General features: G+C 35.9%; 3 protein-coding genes across 5 annotated transcripts; all 3 read left to right on the forward strand.

The window, feature by feature from the left end:
- The first annotated feature begins 4907 nt into the window (after positions 1-4907).
- On the forward strand, positions 4908-13566 carry LOC9311930 (ABC transporter A family member 4). 3 transcript variants are annotated; one of them, XM_021024016.1, is made up of 16 exons: positions 4908-5223; positions 5319-5682; positions 9554-9639; positions 9728-9872; positions 10150-10269; positions 10345-10475; positions 10563-10721; positions 10809-10971; positions 11038-11163; positions 11257-11340; positions 11434-11774; positions 11865-12065; positions 12271-12380; positions 12455-12539; positions 12681-12744; positions 12851-13040. In XM_021024016.1, the coding sequence occupies exons 1-16, from the start codon at positions 5152-5154 to the stop codon at positions 12865-12867; spliced, it is 2268 nt and encodes a 755-aa protein (XP_020879675.1). In that variant the 5' UTR covers positions 4908-5151; the 3' UTR covers positions 12868-13040. The 3 variants fall into 3 exon arrangements, with proteins under 3 accessions (XP_020879675.1, XP_020879673.1, XP_020879674.1); XM_021024014.1 differs by having other exon boundaries at positions 4910-5223; positions 12607-12744; positions 12851-13566; XM_021024015.1 differs by having other exon boundaries at positions 4913-5223; positions 12607-12734.
- A 782-nt stretch (positions 13567-14348) lies between these two features.
- LOC9311931 (ABC transporter A family member 6) lies at positions 14349-19740 on the forward strand. Its single transcript, XM_021024017.1, is given in 16 exon segments — positions 14349-15154; positions 15238-15408; positions 15410-15602; positions 15692-15777; positions 15877-16021; positions 16254-16373; positions 16447-16571; positions 16717-16875; positions 17059-17221; positions 17303-17428; positions 17519-18030; positions 18113-18313; positions 18439-18548; positions 18684-18768; positions 18843-18971; positions 19102-19740. Coding segments are annotated over 16 exon segments (2892 nt in total). The 5' UTR covers positions 14349-15082; the 3' UTR covers positions 19597-19740.
- A 1362-nt stretch (positions 19741-21102) lies between these two features.
- Positions 21103-26048, forward strand: LOC9311932 (ABC transporter A family member 7). The gene is made up of 16 exons (XM_021024012.1): positions 21103-21339; positions 21628-22015; positions 22106-22185; positions 22271-22415; positions 22617-22736; positions 22832-22956; positions 23072-23230; positions 23355-23517; positions 23617-23742; positions 23834-23917; positions 24019-24365; positions 24441-24641; positions 24801-24910; positions 25007-25091; positions 25173-25301; positions 25430-26048. The coding sequence occupies exons 1-16, from the start codon at positions 21268-21270 to the stop codon at positions 25922-25924; spliced, it is 2829 nt and encodes a 942-aa protein (XP_020879671.1). The 5' UTR covers positions 21103-21267; the 3' UTR covers positions 25925-26048.
- The last annotated feature ends 78 nt before the right edge of the window (positions 26049-26126 follow it).

Raw genomic sequence — 26126 nt, forward strand, 5'->3', positions numbered from 1 at the left:
GTACCAAAACAGGATTCTGTACTTTTGATTTGATGCGAAAAAGAGATTTTGCAGTTTTTATGGTATTATGCAAATCTCCAATTACGGCACAAACTCATGAGTTTTCTATTTTCACGTAAAATAATGAATTTACATAAAATATGAAATTTTTTTATTCAGAATAATTAGTAGTTTTGGTGTTTTAATTTATGAGTTTTGTAAAGATAGTTTGGTCTTTTATTATGTTAAGGTACAAATTTTACATCCAAACTGAGTATATTTTTTTACATTCATTATTTTGATGCAAATGCAATTGATTTTGGATAAGAAACGCAACATCCAAATGCATAAATCAAATTGATTTAATTGAACAATATTTTGGCCATGATTTCATACTATAATAGGAGCTGGGTATTAAATTATACGAAAGGGAGATTTATAAAAATAGGCACTTTTTAGGAGAGAGATTCGGAATTAGGCATTACTATAGAGAAAGGCACCACAGTACACACAAACATCACTATTTCTGACTCTTTTACCCCTGACTGGTGGACGAGAGTTTGAGTTGTGGTTGAAGGGATTTTGGGCATGACGTCAGAGGAGAGAAAGTGTTCTCCTAAGCCGAACAGTGATCACGACGACATCTCTGTGTCTTCTATTCTGCTTTGTTAAAAACATAAACAACTGAAAGATTTCGTCGGAACTAGATTTACGAAAACGGAGTTTATTTTAACTCGGGTTAAAACTAACAACGATGGCATTCTTAGTGGTGGTGGAGAAGATGTGATGCAATTATCGACGACCGAATCGAAGAAAGAAGAATGATAATCTCTTTATCGATGAAGATATGAGAGGTATGGGGAAGAACGCTTCTTGGAGTGTTCGCTCTTGCAAGCTCGGCTATGGCGTCCCTTCTCTCCGTGGCTACAACTTGAAGACTCATTTTTCCCTTTTTCTGGATGTACATCAAATTGTCTGCATCCACTCTGGGTTAACATTCAATTCCAGAAGACTATATCAAAGGGCAACATCATTAAGACATAGTAAGTGTTCAAAGCTAAACCCTACAACCAATGTAGATGACTAAACCCAAGGGCAATATATCTAACAGCTAGTGAGTGTTCAAAACTAAACCCTACAAGCAATAGAGAAAACTAAACCCAAGAGAAACAAATTTTACAGCGAGTTAGTGTTGAAGACTATTTTTACTCATTGAAACATTTCATCAAACACATGATAGGCAATAACAGATATAATCATCATCTATCCAAAAAAATAAATCCAAACAAGATCAGGTACACAAACCAACATGATTTTCATTAAACTGAATATTATCCTTCCAAATTGATACGAAATTGAAAAATCAAGCAAACAAATTTAAAATTGAAGCCAAACATAGTACTAAAAAGACAGAGAACGAAAGATACTCTCAATTAAGAACTTCTTTTTCGTATGAGCCATTCGTTGCAATCGGTGAAGCTCGCTCCGGTTCTGATCGCCCCCAATAAACGTTTCCAATGTCACCCCTCTAAGCTAATTCATCAGCTTGAAATCTTTAACCTCCAGACGCTCTAACCCGAGATCGAATCTTCTGAAGTGCGACCCATCGCATGTTGATGCTGGCTATGTGCGTGTCTTAAGCCCCGTCGCTTAAACTCGATCTGATGTCGTCTGAAGTGTGATCAGCAGAAGTTTTGGCGTAGTAAAACAGTTTCCAAGTTTGCGTTTTCAAATGGAGGAGAGAAGAAGAAGAAACAATGACGTCAACCATAGAAGGGCAAAAGCGTCATTGTGGATACTAAGAATGCCTAAATCCGAAAGGCATTTGACAAAGTGCCTATATCCGAAAGTCATTCTAAGATTAATGACTTTTTTTTTAAATAACTCTATACGAAAATTAGACTGATGGGACAGTATCTTCAAGCAAAGATAGGATTGAGTTTCAGGGTGTTTGCTTGGGGACTTGCCGACACAACTCTTGAAGTCGTTTTCATTTTAAGGTTGGGCTAGAACTTCTCAAACCCATTGTCTTTTCTTAAATCTTCTTAACATTATCATTTTTGTCTTTTCAACGTCAATATTTGCTTCTTTATGTTTAATAATATTGGTCATGTACATTACTGGAATTGGCTGCAAGCTAAGTATGTGAGTTGTAATTTCTAAGGTTTTTACCACTTGTTTGTTTGTGGATGATTTATATAAAACAAAACATTTACATAAGTGTGGGCTATAAATTTGTGAATGATGATGTTTGTACATTAGAAAAAAGATGATGCCTATGCAAGAAAATGGACTTGTCTGGTATGTCGGATTATTAGCTGAATAGCGGAATAACTGAATTATAAAATTATAAAATAGAAGAATCAATAGGACGACAATTTTAAACAGTACATAAATGACTTTTTTAGAAACGCCTAAAACTACTATGTAGTAGATGAATAGACTTTCTCAAATTTAATTATAATTTTAAAGCGTGTGGAATAAACTGAAAAATCACTTGTTGATTTTCACTTTTTATAATTCAACACAAGTTTTTGTGAATGGTATGTATTCAGCAGAATCACGTTATCACGTTTGAAATGTGAAAATGTGGTATACCATTCAAGCCCAATATTTTTCTTCTTTTTGCATTATTAGTGGCTTAGTGCCAACAAAATTTTAGAGTTTTGTAAACTATGGTTATATAAATTTTAGCTGATATGTGAATGATGATGTTGATACAAAAGTTGGCGTGGCTATTGTTTTGGTATAAATAGGGGACTTCTCTGTTTGGGTACCAAAACAGGATTCTGTACTTTTGATTTGATGCGAAAAAGAGATTTTGCAGTTTTTATGGTATTATGCAAATCTCCAATTACGGCACAAACTCATGAGTTTTCTATTTTCACGTAAAATAATGAATTTACATAAAATATGAAATTTTTTTATTCAGAATAATTAGTAGTTTTGGTGTTTTATGAGTTTTGTAAAGATAGTTTGGTCTTTTATTATGTTAAGGTACAAATTTTACATCCAAACTGAGTATATTTTTTTACATTCATTATTTTGATGCAAATGCAATTGATTTTGGATAAGAAACGCAATTTCGATGCTGAAAAAATATTACATATTGATGGTAAAACGTGATCCAGCAGTTACGGCTTAAACTCGTGAGTTGTCTATTTTTGACGTAAGATGATGAATTTACATAAAATATGACATGTGATTCAAGCAACGAAAATATATAAGTATTTCTTAGTCACAACAATGTTTTACTTTGAACACTTAACGTTAGAGATCCACATGCCTAACGATAAGTCAATGAAATTCCCGACAATATGTTTTAGATTCGTGAGATATTTATTTTCTACCCTACTTGACCACGCGCCTCATAAGTCATAATATTATCCACGATTTCCCCATAAATCTTACAACATGTTATAAATTCTTCTTTGTAATTATAATCATAATAAGCTGTCAAAACAAAAAAAAAAATAATAATCTATATATAATAACAATCTCAATAAATGTCTTTTATATTTCTGAACGGTTGTGTTTTTTTTTATCATAATTTTTCGTTAAAATATTAACGGTTACTTTTTTTGTTGACGGTTATTTTTTAATTGTGTTTTTTTTTAATCGCGATTTTCCGTTAAAATATTGGCAGTTATTATTTTTTTTGTGTCTTTTTATCATAACTTTCCATTAAAATATTAACGGTTATTTTTTCTCGGTTGCGTCTTTTTATTGCAAATTTTCGTTAAAACATTGACGTTTATTTTTCTCGGTTTGAACTATATAGTAGTTCCTAATTTTTTGTTCTTTAACATAGATTATTTGTTTTATGATGAATCCAAAAAAAATAATCTGTAAAAATTGGCTCTAAATTCTTTATTCTCTAAACTATTTTAAACATACATTATTTTAATATTAAAAATTTCTTTTTATTTTTCATCTAACCAAAGTTTTTTGGAATGATTATAAAAATGCAGAAATGTTAATCAACTTTAAATATAAAACTTTGATGAAGATACCAACAATTTTTTTTAAGAATTGGACGGATTCTACAGAGAATTTTTTTATATAACTATTTTATATGGTAACAATAAGGATTTCTATCTTAAGGCAATATATATGAGTTGTATACAACAAAATATTGATGCTGCATTAACAGTATTACAAAGTCTGAATAGAGAAGACATCCTCATGTGACGCTTGTGATTGAACGTTTTAAATATGGTAAGCGTCAAATGAACTGTTTTATAAATCAATATCTCCATTATTAGGAAAAAGACAATGATTACAATTCGTCACATGAATATTCAAAGAAGAAGTTTTTTTACTCAGTTAATTTATCAATATAACTATAAATTTATGAGATCCTGTAAATGTTTATTTGTTTATTATAGATGTAATTTACGTCATCAAATTTTATATTTTCTTGAATATATATAATAGAATAAATATAAATTTTATATTTAAAAACAGTGGGCAAACAAAAAGTGCCCATTTTTGGAAGAAGTTCTTAGTCACCCACAAGTCGTACTGAATACTGACTCCACCGAATTTTTGGGTTTTGATATTATAACTCTTCGTTATGTATTTTGTCACTTATAAATAATTTACATTCATAAAAAGTGTTTCAAGAAATCTTTTTAATCATAATTTTTTTTTTTACATTTTTACTCACTAATTGTTTTAACATCTTTGAAAAATATTTATGATATAACTTTAAAACACAATTAATTTTATGTAATAATTCAAATATTTGAATAATCTAATACATAAACACAATCAAATATATTTTTGTAAATTAATAGATAAATACAAAAATTTGTTAAAAATAAGTTCCCCGCGATATCGCGAGAGTTCATAACTTTAGTAATAATAATAATAAAAAAAAAAAAACTCATTCTACACCATAATTAATGGCCTCAACCAGAAATTTATTGCTCGTTTTCTTGACAACTTCCTGAAAATAAATAAAGTTCTTCGTTTGTGGACATTATAAGTAACAGAACATATATAGTTAATGCCGTAATGGCCCATCCACATATAAAATTCGCAAGTGGAAATTAAAGCTAAGTGTGTCACATGCATGGATCTTACTTTGAATTCATCAGGAATCAATGTGACCAAATCTAAAAACAAACAGAAGAAAAAGACAAAATCAAGATTGCAGAAGCTTCATCAATGGCGAACCATGTTCCCGCAAGTTTCTTGACCCGGGCCAATGCCTTGTTCAGAAAAAACTTAACCTATCAGGTTTGGCCAAACTTTTACATGTGTTAGTTATCTACTTGATACAAAATCCATTGATGTTACTAGTGAGAATGACGTAGCTATATCGATTGATGTAGAAACGGAACATGTGGAGCAATGTTCGGCTCATTGTGATCCCTTTCTACCTATGCGTACTTCTAGTGGGGATTCAAGTCCTGTTTGATACACAAGTTAATAACTCTGCTGATAATCGTTGTGGTTGTCGATGCATCCACAAAAATGGAGATGGAAAATGCGAAAGACAGAGTTGTGGTTTACAATATTCATCTCAAACTCAAGCCTCATTTTGTGCCTTTCCCAACCCTCCACCATTGCTCCCGTTGTTACAAATTCCGCGTCCTGAATCTCGTTCAGTTGATCATACCCGTGGCTCGTGCAGACGGACCGGATCTTGTCCTGTAACTATACTTGTTACTGGGAATAACCATACCCTTGGAGCAAGTATGTCTCTTAATTACTTCATTCTTCCTCTCTTAACTCTAAACCAATTGATAATGAATGGACTAGTCAATGTAAATTCCTATATGGAATCCTAACAGTCAGTGGCGGATCCAAAAATTTAATTTACGTGTAAGTGCGGATGAGGTAAGATAAATTGTAGAAAGTAAACGAGACAAGAAATTTGTTAACGAGGTTCGGTTTTTCCTACTCCCCGGGACCACGTCCAGATTTCGATTCCACTAGAACAAGAAAGCAAATTACAAACAATTCGCAAACGCGTAAAACAAGCCCAACCCTCTTGATTTACCGCTCCCTTCTATAACGTGAAACCTTAAGGATAATCTCTACCCTTAACTAAACTCCCCTTGAGTCTAGATTTAATCAGGATAACCTAACCCTGAGCTAAACTCCCCTTGAGCCTAGACTTCAAAACAAAACCACTTGATCACACAAGCACAAAACCCGCAAAACTAAGTTGCACAAAACCGCGAAACTATGTCGCACACACCCTCTGAAAGCTCTCAATGATTTGCCTCTATGCCTCAGCTCTCTTACTTCTCCAAGACGTCCTCCACTCCTCCTTATATAGCCAAAACGATTTCCTAATCACCATAGGAGAAGATTTCCAATTTCCATAAGAAAAAGTAAATTTCCTTTTATACTTTTCCTTTTTCTCACCAAACTCCACTTTCATCAAGTCTTCCAAATCTCTTTAAGTCCTTTTTCCTTTGTGATTCATCCTCTAAACACGCTCCAAACATATCTTCTCAAACCTTCTAGAAACCGACACTAACACAAAAACAGTCGCATCTTGACTTACTTCTTGAATCATTCAGCAACTCCATCAGACAAACTCTTGTATTACTTCTTGACTCATTCAACAACTTAATCAGACTGCAGCTACATCTTCATTCTCCCCCTTTTTGACTATGTTTGTGAACTCAACAGTTCTAACTCCAAAACAACATCACGAAACACATCATCATTCTCCCCCTGAATGAGTCACAACATGGTCAAAACTACTTAGAAAATTCTCCCCGCTTTGCAATACGAGGTTGATAGCCTAGTACACCACCTCCATAGAAATCATCTTTCCTAACCCAAATCTTCCTGCGCCTTAAGCCTTCATGACTGGATTCTCGAATGAATCTGAAACAATTCCTCTTAATATGCCCTTGAACTCCACAATGATAACATGTAGGACCATGAAATCTCTAATCATAAGCATTCTCCATTCGATTTCTCTCCCTCAACAATCTGAAACACCTTGGCCTAATATGCCCAACAATACCACAATGATGGCAAACAGGTCGAAAAACTCGTCGAGGTGCACTCTGCAGTTCTTTAACTTTTCCTGTATCAGACTCTATACCAGTTCTCGTAGTAGTTCTTGTACCGGATGCAGTCTCTGCCATAGTTGCAGTTTCTGACACACTTCCTGATCCAGACGTGATTTTTCCACCATAAACAAACACTGGATCCGATTTTGAAAGTTTTCCTTCAAATCCAAGGCCACACTTATCAATCTTGCCAATATTCAGAATATGATCCAACTTCTTTGTGCCATTATTAAGCATCCTCAAATTCTTTTGAGTTTCTTCAAGTTGTACTTTGGCTTGTGATGCTTCTTCTTCTTTTTCTGCAGCATATTTCTGTACTTCAATGACTTTAGCCTCTAACTTGAGTTTCTCCTTAGTTAACACTGAATTCTCTTCAACCATTTCAAGCCAATGCTCACATAAGGCTCTATAATTCTCAGCAAATTCTTCATCATCAACAATCTCTGCATCACTATCACATTCATCGTTTTCACTTTTAATTGCAGGTCCTGTTGCAGATGCTGATGCAGACCCTGTTGCAGATGCTGATGCAGACCCTGTTGCAGACACTGATGCAGACACTAATTCAGAGACTAACGCAGATTCTATATCTGAACTAGAATTGAAAGTTGTCAAAGCCACAAAATTCTTCAGATCTTCTTCTTCTTCATCTGAATCAGTTTCAGAATCACTAGTGACAACATTCATGGCCTTCTTCTTATGCTTTTGTAGATTGGCGCATTCCGAACGAACATGTCCATATCCTTTGCATTCAAAACATTGCACATTCTTTGATGAACTTCTCAACTCTTCATCAATTCTATCCTTCCTCTCTTTTCCTTTTCGTTTCAGATATTTAGTAAACTGTCTTGACAACATAGCCATTGAATCTTCAGTTGATGATCCTTTAAGAGCAACTCCAATGTCAACTTCCTTCTTCACTTCATCTACCTTCTTCATCTTTCCTTTAGCTTCATATGCTTTGCTTAACTCAAAAGCTTGAAGAATCCCAACAAACTCATCAAAAGCCATCTCATCTAGATTATGAGCTTCTTCAACTGCAGAAATCTTTGACTCAAATTCTTCACTAGCTTTTTGTCCTTGTAGACCTTTCCAAGAGCAAACGATTCATTAGATATGTCACATAACTTTGCACTAAAATCAGCCACAGTTTCCTCTTCTTCCATCCTTAGATTCTCAAATTGCGAAGCCAACATATCCAATTTCGTTCTCTTAACGCTTGTAGTACCTTCAAACATATTCTCCAATGTCTTCCATGCTTTTTGAGCTGATGCACATTGAGAAATCAACTTAAAGCGGCTTGAATCAATAGCATTGTAAATCGCAGTCTTAGCCTTAGAATTGCAACTTGATAGCTTTTTCTCTGCAGCAGTCCACTTATCTCTTGGCTTGAGACTTACAACTCCATCATCATCCGTAACTTTAGGAGCCTCCCAACCAAGTTCAATTGAATTCCAACAATCTTCATCAAGATTACTAATAAAAGCTTGCATACGAACCTTCCAATATCCATAATTCGCTGAATCAAGAAGTGGTGGTCTTGTCATAGACGTACCTTCCTTGTATGACTCCATCTCACACGATTCACAGCTCTGTCTTACTTTCTGAACGATCTCCTGAACAATCTTCTGAACAATCTCCTGAACCTCACCCTGATCTACCCGAAACAAGACTAAATCTCTATCGAGAACCCTCTCTGATACCAATTGTAAGTGCGGATGAGGTAAGATAAATTGTAGAAAGTAAACGAGACAAGAAATTTGTTAACGAGGTTCGGTTTTTCCTACTCCCCGGGACCACGTCCAGATTTCGATTCCACTAGAACAAGAAAGCAAATTACAAACAATTCGCAAACGCATAAAACAAGCCCAACCCTCTTGATTTACCGCTCCCTTCTATAACGTGAAACCTTAAGGATAATCTCTACCCTTAACTAAACTCCCCTTGAGTCTAGATTTAATCAGGATAACCTAACCCTGAGCTAAACTCCCCTTGAGCCTAGACTTCAAAACAAAACCACTTGATCACACAAGCACAAAACCCGCAAAACTAAGTTGCACAAAACCGCGAAACTATGTCGCACACACCCTCTGAAAGCTCTCAATGATTTGCCTCTATGCCTCAGCTCTCTTACTTCTCCAAGACGTCCTCCACTCCTCCTTATATAGCCAAAACGATTTCCTAATCACCATAGGAGAAGATTTCCAATTTCCATAAGAAAAAGTAAATTTCCTTTTATACTTTTCCTTTTTCTCACCAAACTCCACTTTCATCAAGTCTTCCAAATCTCTTTAAGTTCCTTTGTGATTCATCCTCTAAACACACTCCAAACATATCTTCTCAAACCTTCTAGAAACCGACACTAACACAAAAACAGTCGCATCTTGACTTACTTCTTGAATCATTCAGCAACTCCATCAGATAAACTCTTGTATTACTTCTTGACTCATTCAACAACTTAATCAGACTGCAGCTACATCTTCATTACGGGGGTCAAAATTTTTCCACTCCAACTAATCTTTCTTTTTTAGCTTTATCTCAAAATATGCTCAGAACTTCTTTCACGGCGAACTCCTCTTCTGACCATTTCTTGCGTAATCTCGCATACAATGTCTTGGCAAGTTCTTCTCTGGTTGATTTTCTTTTTTGCATGATCATTAATTAAGTCTCTATCACTCAGGATTTTTCATGACTATTGTATTCAGGGTACAACATCAAAATCAGACTACACCAACTTCCATGATCCAGGAATTCACTCAGATCTTCCCATCTTAAACATCCAACCTCAGTGCACTCCAGCCACTACGTTCAAATTCTCATTCCGACAATCACCTCTCAAGTTTCATAAAGGTACAATTATGTTTACGTGTTGTCGTCACAACGATTTTAAGAAATTTTTAAAAGGTTACAATGTGTTTTGTAATTATGTTTACAGCATATAACATTAAACAGTCTAGTAGAACTAATATTGTTCTGTGTAAGTTTAAATGTAATCTGACTGCATTCCAAGTCCCAAGTTAATTTGTTAAAGAGAACATTTTTTGTGCCTCACTCAAAGCTAACTTCTCAAAAAACATTCTTGCAACTGATTAACATTTTCTTGCAAATGATTAACGTGTCAAATCAGAGGTGAGATGCGTTCAAGGATTGAATCTCTGGAGAAATAACTCCGTAGAGGTCAACGATGAGATCTTCAAGGGTTATCGTCAAGGAAATCCTGAAAAGATCATCAATGAGGTTGCTGCAGGTTATTCCACTTCTCTTATCATTTTTCTATGTTTATATTACATAGGCAATTTCTGACTCTTTCTCTGTTTTTTAGCATATGATTTCTTGGACACCGATACGAATAACTTCAATGTGACCATCTGGTTTAACTCTACATACAAGGATGATTACCGAGTACAACAGAGGCGTGTAAAGTATGTCCGAGTTCCTCGCTCAGTAAATTTGGTAAGAACTATGACTACTTTTTTAGCTAGGAGGCTAGGATATATCATTTGATCAAACACATTCTTACTCTACAAAAACAAAATGCAGGTTTCGAATGCTTATCTTCAATTTTTGCGAGGCCCAGGGACTAAAATGTTATTCGATTTTGTGAAAGAAACGCCTAAACAAGAAACTAAGCTTCACGTTGACGTAGCTTCTGTCATTGGCCCCATGTTCTTAACATGGGTTATTGTTCTTTTGTTCCCCGTAAGCATGTTTTCAATAGACAGATTCAGTCTTGGAAGCAATAATCCTATCATTGGATTTCAATAGTTTGAGGCATTTTCTATTCAGGTGATCTTAAACTCATTGGTGTATGAGAAGCAGCAACATCTAAGAATTATAATGAAAATGCATGGCCTAGGAGATGGTCCTTATTGGATGATTTCCTACGCCTATTTTCTAGCCATATCCACGTTATATATTATATGCTTGATGATATTTGGGTCAGCAATAGGTATTGTCTCGTTGCCATATTTTCTTCTATATATAGAACATGTTTCAGAGCTATAGTGCCTTGCAGGACTGAAGTTTTTCCGGTATAATGACTACGGTATCCAGTTCGTTTTCTATTTTCTCTGCATAAATCTGCAAATCTCCGTAGCTTTTCTAGTTTCCTCAGCATTTTCAAAGGTTGAGACAGCTACAGGTACTAACTTAAGCCACACGTTAACTAAATGTGCTCAAGAACATGATGATGTTAATTAAAAGGAACACTCTTTGTTTTATGGCTCAATTGTAGTTGTTGCTTACCTATACGTGTTTGGATCTGGGCTCTTGGGCGGGTTCCTCTTCCAGTTTATGTTGGAAGGTTTATCGTTTCCCAGTAAGCTATATATCAAAAACAAATTGGAGAAGACCTATTCTCAAATACTGACCAGTGACTACAATACTAATATAATGTTTACTTTTTCCCCAGGAAGCTGGATTTTTTTCATGGAGTTGTTTCCGGGCTTCTCTTTATACCGTGGTTTGTATGAGTTCTCTCAGTATGCTTTAATCAGAAACGTGAATGGGAGCGATGGGATGAAGTGGAAAGATTTCAATGATAGTGCAATGGATGAAGTTTTCTACATTATTATTGTCGAGTGGTTTCTCGCACTCATTGCAGCATACTATATGGACCGAGTTTCTTCATCCGCGAAAGACCCTTTTTTATGCTTGAAATACACTTTCAAGAAATCTCCGTCTAAACATAGCTTGCAGAGACAGGGATCTGCTCTTTCCGTTGAAATGGACAGACTAGATGTCGCTCAGGAGGTATAACAACAATGATTAACAATATATTACATGTTCTTTGCTTTTTGTTTTTCTAGTTGTTTTGATGAAATTTGTTTTTGTCCTAATCAGAGAGAAAGGGTCAAGCAGCTGATGCTTGAGTCGAGCACAAGCCATGCGATTGTATGTGACAACCTGAATAAGGTGTATCCAGGTAGGGATGGGAACCCGCCTAAAATGGCCGTTCAAGGGTTATCTCTCGCTGTGCCTTCAGGAGAATGCTTCGGCATGTTAGGACCAAACGGTGCAGGGAAGACATCCTTCATCAATATGGTTGGTACACAAATGGATAGAAAATCTTACGTGCTTATGTTTTAACTGAAAACTCTCCGGTAATGCAAGTTGTGTTGTATATTTTATGTGGGGAATTATAGTGTTGAAAATTTATAGGTTCCCGACTTCAAAACAATTGACAATGAGTGGAGATGCTTATTATATCCTTAAATACTCTTATGTAATATTATATTTTTTTGGGCAGATGACTGGGCTTGTGAAACCAACATCTGGAATAGCTCTTGTTCAAAGTTTGGACACATGTAAGGATATAGACAGAGTATACACCAGCATGGGTGTTTGCCCACAACATGAGTAAGTAATTGTATTCTTGGAAAACAGATTATTTTGTTTTAATTGTCATCGTTTTCTTGTTCTCTATTATGTAGCTTGCTCTGGGAAACGCTGACAGGAAGGGAACATCTACTCTTTTACGGAAGACTTAAGAATCTCAAAGGCTCTGATCTCCACCAAGTTAGTTATCAATCTTACTTATCTAATATATTACTCCAAAAGTATCAAAACTAATTTATAGGTTTAGGCTGTAGAGGAGTCTCTTAAGAGTGTGAACCTATTTCGTGATGGAGTTGCTGATAAACCTTCTGGGAAATATAGTGGAGGCATGAAAAGGCGATTAAGCGTAGCATTTCACTTATCGGGAGTCCTACGGTACACCAATGTCTCTTACTAATCTACTGGAAAAAACTTATAGAGAAACCTTATTTCATATGATTTTAGAGAGCTTTACCAAGCCCATTTTTACATTTGGTTTATTTTTTTAAAAGGTGGTTTATATGGATGAGCCAAGCACAGGACTAGATCCAGCTTCAAGAAGGAGCCTATGGACAGCCATCAAATCCGCAAAAAAAAACACTGCGATAATCCTCACTACTCATTCAATGGAAGAAGCAGAGTTTCTTTGTGACCGATTGGGAATTTTTGTAGACGGAATGTTACAATGCATAGGGAACCCAAAATAGTTAAAGGGAAGGTATGGTGGATCTTATGTGTTAACAATGACAACATCATCAGAACATGAAAAAGATGTGGAGATGTTGGTTCAAGATGTTTCTCCAAACGCCAAGAAGATATATCACATCGCAGGGACACAAAAATTTGAGATCCCAAAAGAAGAAGTACGGGTCTCGGAAGTGTTTCAGGCGGTAGAGAAGGCGAAAAGCAATTTTAGGGTGTTTGCTTGGGGACTTGCAGACACAACTCTTGAAGATGTTTTCATTAAGGTTGCTAGAACTTCTCCGGCCTCTAATGTCTTCTCTTGAATCTTCTTTAGATTATCATATTTGTCTGTTCAACGTCAATATTTGTTATTTCATGCATGTTTAATAGTATTGGTCATGCGTAGATTTGATTTGTATATTGTACATTATTGGAATCGGCTACGAGTTTGTGACTTGCGTCGGAGGGTTTTACCACTTGTTTGTTTGTGAATGATTTATGTAAAACAAGGCTAGATAAATTTGTGAATGATGATGTTGATACATTATAAAGGAGATGATGCCCATGAATAAAAATAAAGAAATTGTTTTTCTTCGTTTAACATTGTTTTTATAAAAAAAAAACCAGGATGATATGGGCTTTTATCACCAAGTAATCCCTTCAGGGTGAGTGTAGCTGTTGAACAAGACATCATTTTAACTGGAAAAATAGAGTGATTTAGTAGATTTCGCGTTTGAAAGGAATCGATCTCTGACCTAGATATGAAGATATCTACAAGGCAACTCCTCCTCTTTCCACTTGACCACTATCACTTGTTTTTTTTTTTTTTAACATTGTTAGTGCATGCCAACAAAATTTCACAGTTTTGGTATTAAAACGGAATTCTGCAATTTCGATGCTGAAAAAAGTATTACAGATTGATGGTAAAACGTGAGCCCGCAGTTACGGCGAAAACTCGTGATTTGTTTATTTTGACGTATAATAATGAATTTACATAAAATATGATGTGGCTTAAGCAAAGACAAGATATAACTATTTCTCAGTCACACCAATATTTTACTTTTAAGTTTTAACACTTAACGTTAGAGATCGACGTGGTTCTAACAATAAGTCAATGAAATTACCCGACAATATTTTATAGATTCGTGAGATATTTATAGTTTTACCCTACTTGACCATGTTTTCCCATAAATCTTGCTAAACTTTTTAAATTCTTCTTTGTAAAATGGTAAGGTAGGCAAAAGTTCAGGATCTATTATCAGTTTCAAAAAATTTACTAAAGCTAAAAGGCCCAATTTTTCCAAAAAAATTGTTTAATAAGAGATTTTATTTTATTTTGAGTTTTGCCATGGACCCCATAATGAATCGAGACAGGACCGGCCTCAACCACCATATTATAGAATTCTATTGCAAAGATCACTCCTTTTATTGGCAACTTGCTGCAACTTATTGAAGTTCTTCGTTTGTTGACATTATAAGTAACACAAAATAGTTAATGCCGTAATGGCCTCAACCACATATAAATTAGCCAGTGGAAATTAAAGTCTGTCACATGCATGAATCTTACTGTGAATTCATCAGGACTCAATGTCACTAAATCTACAACAAAAGGAAAGATAAAACAGAAGAAAAAAACAAAATCAAGATTGAAGAAGCTTATCATCAATGGCAAACCATATTACCGCAAGTTTCTTTGCCCGGGTCAATGCCTTGTTCAGAAGAAACTTAACCTACTAGTTTCTTAATTTAGTCTCGTAAGATATACACATATCATCACGTTACGTGATACGTACCATACAACGTTTCCGCAAAATCTTATAGTAATTAACATTATAACTTATCAATAACTCACTCTCCACACATGCTGGTTGAAAGATTTTCTTGGTCGTCGTGGGATTACTCCTTTCTTTGGCAACTTCTTGCATATTATAATTGAAGTTCTTCTTTCGTTGAAATGACTAATTATTAAGATAAATACCAATTTATAATTCGCAAGTGGAAATCAAAAGGTGTCATATAGATCGAATTGTGAACTCATAGAGTCAAATCAGGACTCATCTATGGCGAAACCTGCTGCCGCCAGTTTCTTGACGCAAGCCAACGCCTTGTTCAAGAAAAACTTAACTTATCAGGTACTTGGCCATACAATTCATGCGTTATCTATATATACATATAGAAAAATGTAATTATATCTTGTTACCATATATTGTTGTAGAAACGGAACATATGGAGCAACGTTAGGCTGATCGTGATCCCTTTGTACCTTTGTGTGGTTCTAGTGTGCATTCAAGCTGTGTTCGATTCACTGGTTAATAACTCTGTTGATAATCAATGTGGTTGTCGATGCATCGACGACTCCGACAAAAATGGAGATGGCAAATGCGAAAAAAAAAAGTTGTGGTTTACAATATTCATCACAAAACCAAGCTGTCTTCTGTGCCTTCCCTAACCCTCCACCATTGCTTCCTTTGTTACATATTCCTCGTTCTTTTAATCATACCCGTCGTGACTCGTGCAAACGAACCGGATCTTGTCCTGTAACCATACTTGTTACTGGGAATAACCAATCCCTTGGAACAAGTATACATACTCTCCCTCTTTTAATGTTTTTTTTTTTCTATCACAATAAATGTTTTTTCCTTTCCAACTAATCTTCACTATTGTTTTAGCTTTATCTGAGAATCTTCTAAGTACTTCTTCCACGGTCAACTCCTCTTCTGACCATTTCTTGCGTAATCTCTCGTATAATGTCTTGGTAAGTCCTTCTCTGTTTGAATTCTTATTGGTTACCATTATTATCAAGTCTCTCTATCTCTCGGTGCTTTTTCATGAATTAGTATATTTATATATACAGGGCACAACATCAGAGACAGACTACACCAACTATCGTGATCCAGGGATTTACTCAGATCTTCCCATTTTCAATATCCAACCTCAGTGCACCCCAGCCACTACATTTTCATTCTCATTCCGACAACCACCTCTCGAGTTTCATAAAGGTATTCACGTCACAAAATTATGTGTGAAACCCTAATCTGAAAACTGAACACTAAACCCAAAATGGTGTATATATGAACCCAACAAAAAAAAAAACTCTAAATATTCTAAATTCAAACCGTAATAAATCAATATGTTTTAATGGAATCTGCATTCCATGTTCCAAGTTATTTTGTAAGAGATAACATTCTTTCATTGCGGCCTATTGGCTTAATGGTTAATGTGTCAAAGCAGAGGTGAGATGCGTTCAAGGATTGAGTCTCTGGAGAAATAACTCCGTAGAGGTCAATGATGAGATCTTTAAGGGCTATCGTAAAGAAAATCATGCAGAGATCATCAATGAGGTCGCTGCAGGTTATACCACTTCTCTTATCATTTACCTCTCTATTTTACAATTAACTTCTGACTCTTTCTCTGGTTTTATTAGCATACGATCTCTTGGACACGGATAGGAACAACTTCAATGTGAACATCTGGTATTACACGACATACAAGGGAGATTTTCAAGATTGGCGTGTGAAGTATGTCCGAGTTCCTCGCTCAGTCAATTTGGTAAGAAACTACGTTCGTGTTGTATGTTAGGATTCTACATAGAAATTGTGGAGGAACCAACACTAAGATAAATAGCATTGGTCACTCTATATGTAGGACTGATCTTTTGATCAAACTCATTCTTAGACTCGGCAAAACATTGCAGGTTTCGAATGCTTACCTTCAGTTTTTGCAAGGCCCAGGGACAAAGATGTTATTCGATTTTGTTAAAGAAATGCCTAAACAAGAAACTAGGCTTCGCATGGACATGGCGTCTCTCATAGGCCCCATTTTCTTCACATGGGTTATTCTTCTTTTGTTCCCTGTAAGCTCTTTTTATGTGGACTACTTCATACTCTTACAAGTATATGATGATCCTATCATGGGAATTTTTTCATGGGAAATAATTTAACCTGGTCTGGTTTGCGAATCGAAGAGATTATGAGCCTAGGCCCATAATTGTTTGGTTAATAGGCTTTTTCAATAGTTATAAGCATTTTCTATGCAGGTGATCTTGACCTCATTGGTGTATGAGAAGCAGCAACGTCTAAGAATTATAATGAAAATGCATGGCCTAGGAGATGGTCCATATTGGATGATAACCTACGCCTATTTTCTCGCCATATCCACGTTATACATTATATGTTTGATGATATTTGGGTCAGCAATAGGTAATGTAGAGTTGACTTATCTTATGTTAATATTTTCTTATGTATACATAAATCAAGTTTCAAAGCTATAGTTTGTTACAGGACTGAAGTTCTTCCGGTCCAATGACTACAGCATCCAGTTCATTTTCTATTTTCTTTATATAAATCTGCAAATCTCCATAGCCTTTTTAGTTTCCTCAGCATTTTCAAAGGCTGTGACAGCATCAGGTACTAACTGAAGTCACATTTTTTTTCAAATTTGGTCGGGAACATGCGGTGTTAAGGAGAAACACTTTCTGTTTTATGCCCAAATTGTAGTTGCTGCTTACATGTACGTGTTTGGATCTGGGCTATTGGGCGGGTTCCTCTTCCAGTTTCTGATGGAAAGTTTATCGTTTCCTAGTAAGCTATCAAGAACAACATGAAAAAGACATTCTCAAAACTGACCACAATGGCACTATATAATCTTTTATTTTTTACCAGGACGCTGGATATTTGTCATGGAATTTTATCCCGGCTTCTCATTATACCGCGGGTTGTATGAATTCTCCCAATATGCTTTCCAAAGAAACTTGAATGGGAGGGATGGGATGAAGTGGAAAGATTTCAGAGGTAGTGCAATGGATGAAGTTTTCTCTATCATTATCGTTGAGTGGTTTCTCGCACTCATTGCAACATACTGCATGGACCGAGTTTCGTCATCAGCGAAAGACCCTTTTGCATTCTTGAAAAACCCTCTCAAGAAATCTTCTTCTCCACAAAGGCCTAGCTTGCAAAAAGAGGAATCTTCCGTTTCCGTAGAATTGGAGAAACTGGATGTCATTCAGGAGGTATTGCAAAAGAATTTACAACCCATTCCATGTTCTTTACGTTTTTCGAACTGTTTTGGTGAAATAAATTTGTTCAAATCAGAAAGAAAAGGTCCAGCAGTTGATGCTTGAGCCGAGCACAAGCCATGCGATTGTATGTGACAACCTGAAGAAGGTGTATCAAGGCAGGGATGGGAATCCGCCTAAATTGGCAGTTTGTGGCTTATCTCTCACTGTGCCGTCAGGAGAATGTTTCGGCATGTTAGGGCCCAATGGTGCCGGAAAGACCTCGTTCATCAATATGGTTAGTACCCAAAGGGACAGATACAAATCTTGTGTGCTTAGCATACTCCTTACTAACAAAGTGTTAAATTTTATATATATATATATATATATATATATATATATATATATATATATTTTGGCTAGATGACTGGACTTGTGAAACCAACATCAGGATCAGCTTTTGTTCAAGGTTTAAACATATGCAAGGATATGGACAAAGTATACACCAGTATGGGTGTTTGCCCACAACACGAGTAATAAATTAAATTCTCGATAATATTTTTTTCTAGTTGAAGATCATTATCAAGTTTTATGAGCTTCCCAACTCAAAAAATCAGTTTGTAATCATATAGTTGTTTTATTGTTTCTTATTGTTTGTCATTTATCAGCTTGCTCTGGGAAACATTGACAGGGAAAGAACATCTTTTCTTTTATGGAAGACTTAAGAATCTCAAAGGCCCTGATCTCGACCAAGTATGTTATCAATCTTACTTCTATCCCATATTAGCGCAAGATTATTAAAACGTCAAATTATGGTTTATTATTAGGCTGTAGAAGAATCACTTAAGAGTGTGAACCTAGTTCGCGGAGGAGTTGCTGATACACCTGCTGGGAAATACAGCGGAGGAATGAAAAGGCGGCTAAGCGTAGCCATTTCACTTATCGGGAGTCCTAAGGTACACCAATGTCTCTTACTCCTCTCCTACCTAAAAACTGATTGATAAGCCCTTGTTTGCATGTGATTTAGAGAGCTATAGTTTTTCAAGCTTTAACAAATCATTTTTCCATTTGGTTATTAAATAAAAGGTTGTTTATATGGATGAGCCAAGCACAGGACTTGATCCGGCTTCAAGAATAAACTTATGGACAGTCATCAAACGCGCAAAAGAACACACAGCTATAATCCTTACAACTCATTCAATGGAAGAAGCAGAGTTTCTTTGTGACCGATTGGGGATTTTTGTTGATGGAAAGTTACAATGCATAGGGAATCCAAAAGAGCTGAAGAAAAGGTATGGTGGATCCTATGTATTAACAATGACAACATTACCAGAACATGAAAAAGATGTTGAGACGTTGGTTCAAGATGTTTCCCCAAATGCAAAGAAGATATATCACATCGCTGGGACTCAGAAGTTTGAGTTCCCAAAGGAGGAGGTTCGCATCTCGGAAGTGTTTCAGGTGGTGGAGAAGGCCAAGAGCACTTTCAGGGTGTTTGCGTGGGGACTTGTGGACACAACTCTTGAAGATGTTTTCATCAAGGTTGCTAAAACCAGTCAGGCCTTTAATGTCTTCTCTTGAATATTCGTAAGATTATTATTTATGTATGTTCATGGTTAATAAAATTGATAATGTAGAGGTTTGTATCATGTACATTGTTGGATGTTGGCTGCAAGTTTGTGAATTTCTTCGAGGTCTTTTTGTAACTTGTTTGTTTGTGGATGATTTATGTAATGCAAAATAATTATGTAAACCGTGGCTATATATAATTGTGGAAGTTCCACTGCCGCATATGAAATTAAGTTTCATATACCATTTAGATCCTAAATGTATATATTTCTAAGGTTTACGAATTAAAATTTTTAATTTCTAAAACAATTTTTCTATACAAATAAAAGTAATTAGGTTTTAGCGGTTAAATTTTACCTTAGTCTTTAAAGTGTGTTTGGTTATTAATTATTTGATCTGAGAAAAATTGAGGATGGGAAAAATTATAATTTGAGGGAACCCATAGGCCATGATTAAGGATGGATGACTTTTTTTTTTTTTTTTGAATGAATGTAAAATTTATTTATCAAAAAAGTCGGTGTTATATCAAATACTTCAGTTTCGAGTGTAAAAAACTTTCTTATATATATTACAAGGATGGATGCCTTAATTTCATCTGAAGGAGCTTAAACACAAGATAGATTTAGCATCTTGGTGGCTCATGAGCTTCTCACATTTTGACAGGTAACACAAAATTTAGGTTTAGGAAGAAATTCACAAACAAACAAGTTAACTTTTAACCTGATTTTTTTGTAAAAGAAAAAACATTATCATGAACAAATTCAAACCGAAACCAAATCAAAGTAAATTTATTTTCTTTGTAAAATAAGAGTTGAAAAAAATGCTACTAATTAAGACTTTTATGATTTTTTTAAAAAAATTTGTGCAAAGACTTTTTATGTTTTAAAACTGAAATAAGACTGCTGTTAAAAACAATAAACTGAGATAAGACTTTTCTTCTGACATCATAACATATTTTCTCCTTTATATGGGATCATACATTGCTTCTTGTCCAAGTAACTTAACTGCCACATTGGAAAATGTTTGAATTTTGAACAAATCTTTTTTAATTATTTAAAATGGTCAAAAATATCATAGTCAACCAAATTTACTGGATAGTTTTACGTGAGACATTAGAATAGAATAGTTTAATGAATTACGTTCACACGTGATTACGTCTGAAATGACGTATTAATCATCAACTATGCCAAATTAAAAACTTTATATCAAATATAAACAAATAATTGAAACTCACCTCTTCCATTAGTTGAAGAATCTATTGGGTCGTGGGATCACTCTCCTCCGCAGCTTCCTACCAAATTTACATTTCAATCTTTCTTTAATTGTCACTTTCTTGATTTCGTTGAATTTACCTTTTTGTTGTTTGACCAAAAGAATAATCCCAAAAACTTTAATACTAATATATCAACTGATAAAGACGTACTTAACGAAAATAATAAAGCGTGTGCATAAGGGTATTATCGTAATTTCACATTCCGTATCTGATCTCTGTTCTTCTTTCCTCCGCCTGCTACTATATGAACCCAAAAGGCGGTGATTGGATTTGGTTCGTTCTAAGTTCAAAATTAGGATTCAATTTTTACTAACCCAAAAGAAAACAGAAACCTAAAATAATTTAATTTAGCGTTAATATTCAAATAGAAGACACAGAGAAAAGAGCGAAGATTACCAAAATCGTCATCAATGGCGGATCCTGGTCCTGCCAGTTTCTCAACGAGAGCCAATGCCTTGCTTAGGAAAAACTTAACCTATCAGGTACTTTTTGCGTTTTCTTTTCCTCCACGCAATCCAATTATATACATACAAGTTTTCGGATTTTCGATTTTGCTACTCGCGAAAACTTGATGGATCAGTTTCTACAATAACATTAGTGGCTAATCTATTGATTATCCGACGTAATCACAGATAATTTGATATAATTTGGTAATCAGATAAACTTATCTCAAAGTTCAATTGATTATCGAATTTAGTTACAGATATTTTGCTAGGATGATTATGTTGTTGTTCTAATTCGTCATTTGTGTAAATTATGTGTTGGTGTAGAAACGGAATCTATGGAGCAATATTCGGCTTATCATGATCCCTTTCTACCTCTGTATACTTCTAGTGATTATACAAGTCCTGTTCGATACAAATATTAATAACTCTGCTGATAATCGCTGTGGTTGTCGATGCATCGTCAGAAATAGAAATGGAAAATGCCAAAGAGAGATTTGCGGTTTAGAACATTCTAAACCGGATCAAGCTTTCTTTTGTTCCATCCCTAGTCCTCCACTATGGCCTCCATTGTTACAAATCCCGCGCCCTGAGAGTCGCGCTGTTAGTGATCCTGCTGATGATGGTAGTGGTCTTCCTAATGACTCTTGTAGACGAACAGGATCTTGTCCTGTTACTATACTGTTTACTGGAAATAACCGTTCCCTTGGAACAAGTACGTCTCTTCTCTACATTTTTTCTTCTCTTCTTTCAGTATATTCAGTATTTGTATTCACTGTAACACTTATCTTCATGTTTTCTCTAGCTGTATCTGGGAATCTGCTCACTAGTTCCTTATCTGCGAACTCCTCTGACATCTTGCTTACTTTAGCTAATAATGTTTTGGTAAGTTCTTTGGTTGGATTCTGTCTGTTTCCATTATGAAGTGTGTGTGATTATGTTTCTTAGCTTTCTTGACCTCATGTTTCAGGGTACATCAGTTGAGGCAGATTTCACCAATTATCTTGATCCTGGGATTGCCTCAAACCTTTCCATCTACAATATCCAACCTCGGTGCATTTCTAATGCTACGTTCCCATTCTCATTCGAACAACCACCTCTCAAGTTTGAAAAAGGTATTCAGTTTTCAATCCCATAGATGTTTAATTAAAAATGTTTTAGAAGGATAATGAATGTGAGATAGGTAATTTAGTTGCGTTCTTCTGTATGCATATCGCAAGTTTGTTAAACATGATATCTCTTTCTTCCATATATTGCCCTCACTCAAAGTTATCTTTTCTTGCTGTCGAATGACTTAATGTTTGTGTCAAAACCAGAGTTGAGATGTGTTGAAGGATTCAATATCTGGAAAAATACCTCCATAGAGGTCAATGATTTGATTTTCAAGGGTTATCGGAAAGGAAACCCTGAGGGGAAGATAAATGAGATCTCTGCAGGTTCGTCAACTTCTCAGTCGGTTTATCTATAACAGTGCTTAATATGCACATGAGATTTCTGACTCTTCCTGTCTGATTTTTTTTTGTTGCCTTAGCATATGATCTCTTGAACACTGATAGGAACAATTTCAATGTCCACATCTGGTATAATTCAACATACAAGGACGATTCAGGAAATAGACTTACAAAGTTGGTCCGTGTTCCCCGCTCAGTCAATTTGGTAAGAAAACAACATTGTACTCAACATATCCTCATCATTGTATTAACGCTTTGCTCTTTACCATCTAGCACCATTTTCTTGATTGAACTGATGCTTACTCTTTGCCAAACTGCAGGTGTCAAATGCTTACCTTCAATTTTTACAAGGCCCGGGGACAAGGATGTTGTTCGAATATGCCAAAGAAATGCCTAAACCAGAAACAAGTCTTCGTCTGGACATCGCGTCTCTAATTGGCCCCCTTTTCTTTACATGGGTTATTCTTCTTCTGTTCCCTGTAAGTTTGCCTTCAATAATATTCACCCTGATGTATAGTAATCTATAAATCTTGGAAACAACAAGAATTCTGCTTTCTCCCAGCGTAAGATACGAAATTCATATCTAGAGCCATTTGTATGCAGGTGATATTGTCGTCATTAGTGTATGAGAAACAGCAACATCTAAGAATTATAATGAAAATGCATGGCCTAGGAGATGGTCCTTATTGGATGATTTCCTATGCCTATTTCCTTACCATATCCGTGTTATATGTTATATGCCTGATGATATTCGGGTCAGCAATAGGTAACTGAAGCCTCTCTGTCTTTATATATTTCTTACATTAGATTTTCTATACAGATTTTTTTTCCAATATGGGTCTTTATAGTTGCTGGTTCCATGCAGGACTGAAGTTCTTTCGGCTTAATGCCTACAGCATCCAATTCGTATTCTATTTTCTCTATGTGAATCTGCAAATCGCCCTTGCCTTTCTAGTTTCTTCAGTATTTTCAAATGTCAAGACATCAACAGGTACTAACAACATCGTGCTTCTTGAATTTGATCAAGAACATGTCGGGGTTTAAAGGAACTAATGAGCTTTTCTCATATATCTTAATCATAGTTGCTGCTTACATATACGTGTTTGGATCTGGACTTTTGGGCTTGTTTCTACTCAACTTTCTGATTGAAGATTCATCATTTCCTAGTAAGTTATTATGATCTTGAAGATTGACATTAAATACAGTCGTTTATGTGTTTATAAATCTCATAACTGACCACGATTGCAAATGAATTATAATTTTCCAGGAGGCTGGATTATTGTCATGGAGTTATATCCTGGCTTTTCCTTATACCGTGGGCTATATGAGTTGGCACAATTTGCTTTCCGGGGAAACTTGAGAGGGGAAGATGGGATGAAGTGGAAAGATTTCAGTGATAGTGCAATGGATGATGTTTTTTACATCATTATCGTCGAATGGTTTCTTGCCCTCATTGCAGCATACTATATCGATAAGATTTCTTCATCAGGAAAAGACCCATTGTTCTTCTTGCAAAACCTTTTCAAGAAATCTCCTTCTTTTCGAAGGCCTAGTTTGCAGAGGCAAGGTTCCAAAGTCTCCGTTGAGATGGAAAAACCAGATGTTACTCAGGAGGTATGACAAAAGGCTTTACAATATATTCCTTGTTCTTGAAAGTTATGGTGCTGATTAAAAAGTTTTTCAAATCAGAGTGAAAAAGTTGAGCAACTGATGCTTGAGTCGAGCACAAGCCATGCGATTGTATGTGACAACCTGAAGAAGGTGTATCCAGGTAGAGATGGGAACCCGCCAAAATTGGCAGTCCGGGGGTTATCTCTCGCTGTGCCTTCAGGAGAATGCTTTGGCATGTTAGGGCCCAATGGTGCTGGCAAGACGTCCTTCATCAATATGGTCAGTACCCAAATGGACAAAATCTTTTGTACACATTAGACCTTAGCTTCTATATCATTGCTGATCGAGAAACTCTAGCTAGTATATGCCCAAACGAATTGTGCTTCAGATTATATAATCTTGTAGCCTTAGTAATATGTTCTTTGTTTTCTTGGCCAGATGACTGGGCTCCTGAAACCAACATCTGGGACAGGACTTGTTCAAGGTTTGGATATATGCAATGATATGGACAGAGTATACACCAGCATGGGCGTATGCCCGCAGCATGAGTAATTAAATTCTTGAAATTCATTTCATTTTGTTCTTAGTGTTACACTATAGATAGAAGTTGTTTGATCATTCTCTTATTGTCTGTCGTATACCAGTTTGCTCTGGGAAACACTGACAGGAAGGGAACATCTGCTGTTTTATGGGAGACTTAAGAATCTCAAAGGCTCTGATCTCAACCAAGTATGTTATCAATCTCACTTCCCTTCTATATATTACTTCCATTGCTCAATCTATTTCTCATCGTTACTTACCTTGCATTAGGCTGTGGAAGAGTCTCTTAAGAGTGTCAACCTTTTCCACGGAGGAGTTGCCGACAAACCTGCTGGGAAATACAGCGGGGGTATGAAAAGGCGGCTGAGCGTAGCCATTTCACTTATCGGGAACCCTAAGGTACACCATCGTCTGAGAATCCCTTGTTTGCTTATTTTTTGGTAACCCATAATCTATAAATAGTACACTTAGAGAGTTGAGCTTTTCAACCTTAACAAACTCATCCTTATTTTCTTTTTCCTTTGAAGGTGGTTTATATGGATGAGCCAAGTACAGGACTTGATCCAGCCTCGAGAAAGAACCTATGGACTGTCATCAAGCGTGCAAAACAAAACACTGCGATAATCCTCACAACCCACTCAATGGAAGAAGCAGAATTTCTATGTGACCGATTGGGTATTTTTGTGGACGGAGGCTTGCAATGCATTGGCAACCCTAGAGAGCTGAAGGGAAGGTATGGTGGATCCTATGTGTTTACGATGACAACATCATCAGAACACGAGCAAAACGTGGAGAAGCTGATTCAAGATGTCTCGCCAAACGCCAAGAAGATATATCACATCGCAGGAACCCAGAAGTTTGAGCTTCCAAAAAGGGAGATTCGGATCTCAGAGGTGTTTCAGGCGGTGGAGAAGGCGAAGAGCAACTTCACGGTTTTCGCTTGGGGACTCGCAGACACAACCCTTGAAGATGTCTTCATCAAGGTTGCTAGGACTGGTGAGGCCTTTAATGTCTTTTCTTGATCTTCTTAGATTCATACGTCCATGTTTTGTCCAATGTCAAATTGCTACCACATGATACAAAATTAGTGTTTATAAGATTTCATGTATATTACTGCCTTACTGGATATATGTAATAAGTTCGTGATTTCGTGATTTTCAATGAGATAGAGATTATACTTAAAACGATCACTAGAGCTTCTGAATCAAAGAGGCGACACAACAA

The sequence above is a fragment of the Arabidopsis lyrata genome, assembly GCF_000004255.2.
Source record: "Arabidopsis lyrata subsp. lyrata unplaced genomic scaffold ARALYscaffold_5, whole genome shotgun sequence".
Classification (NCBI taxonomy): Eukaryota; Viridiplantae; Streptophyta; class Magnoliopsida; order Brassicales; family Brassicaceae; genus Arabidopsis; species Arabidopsis lyrata.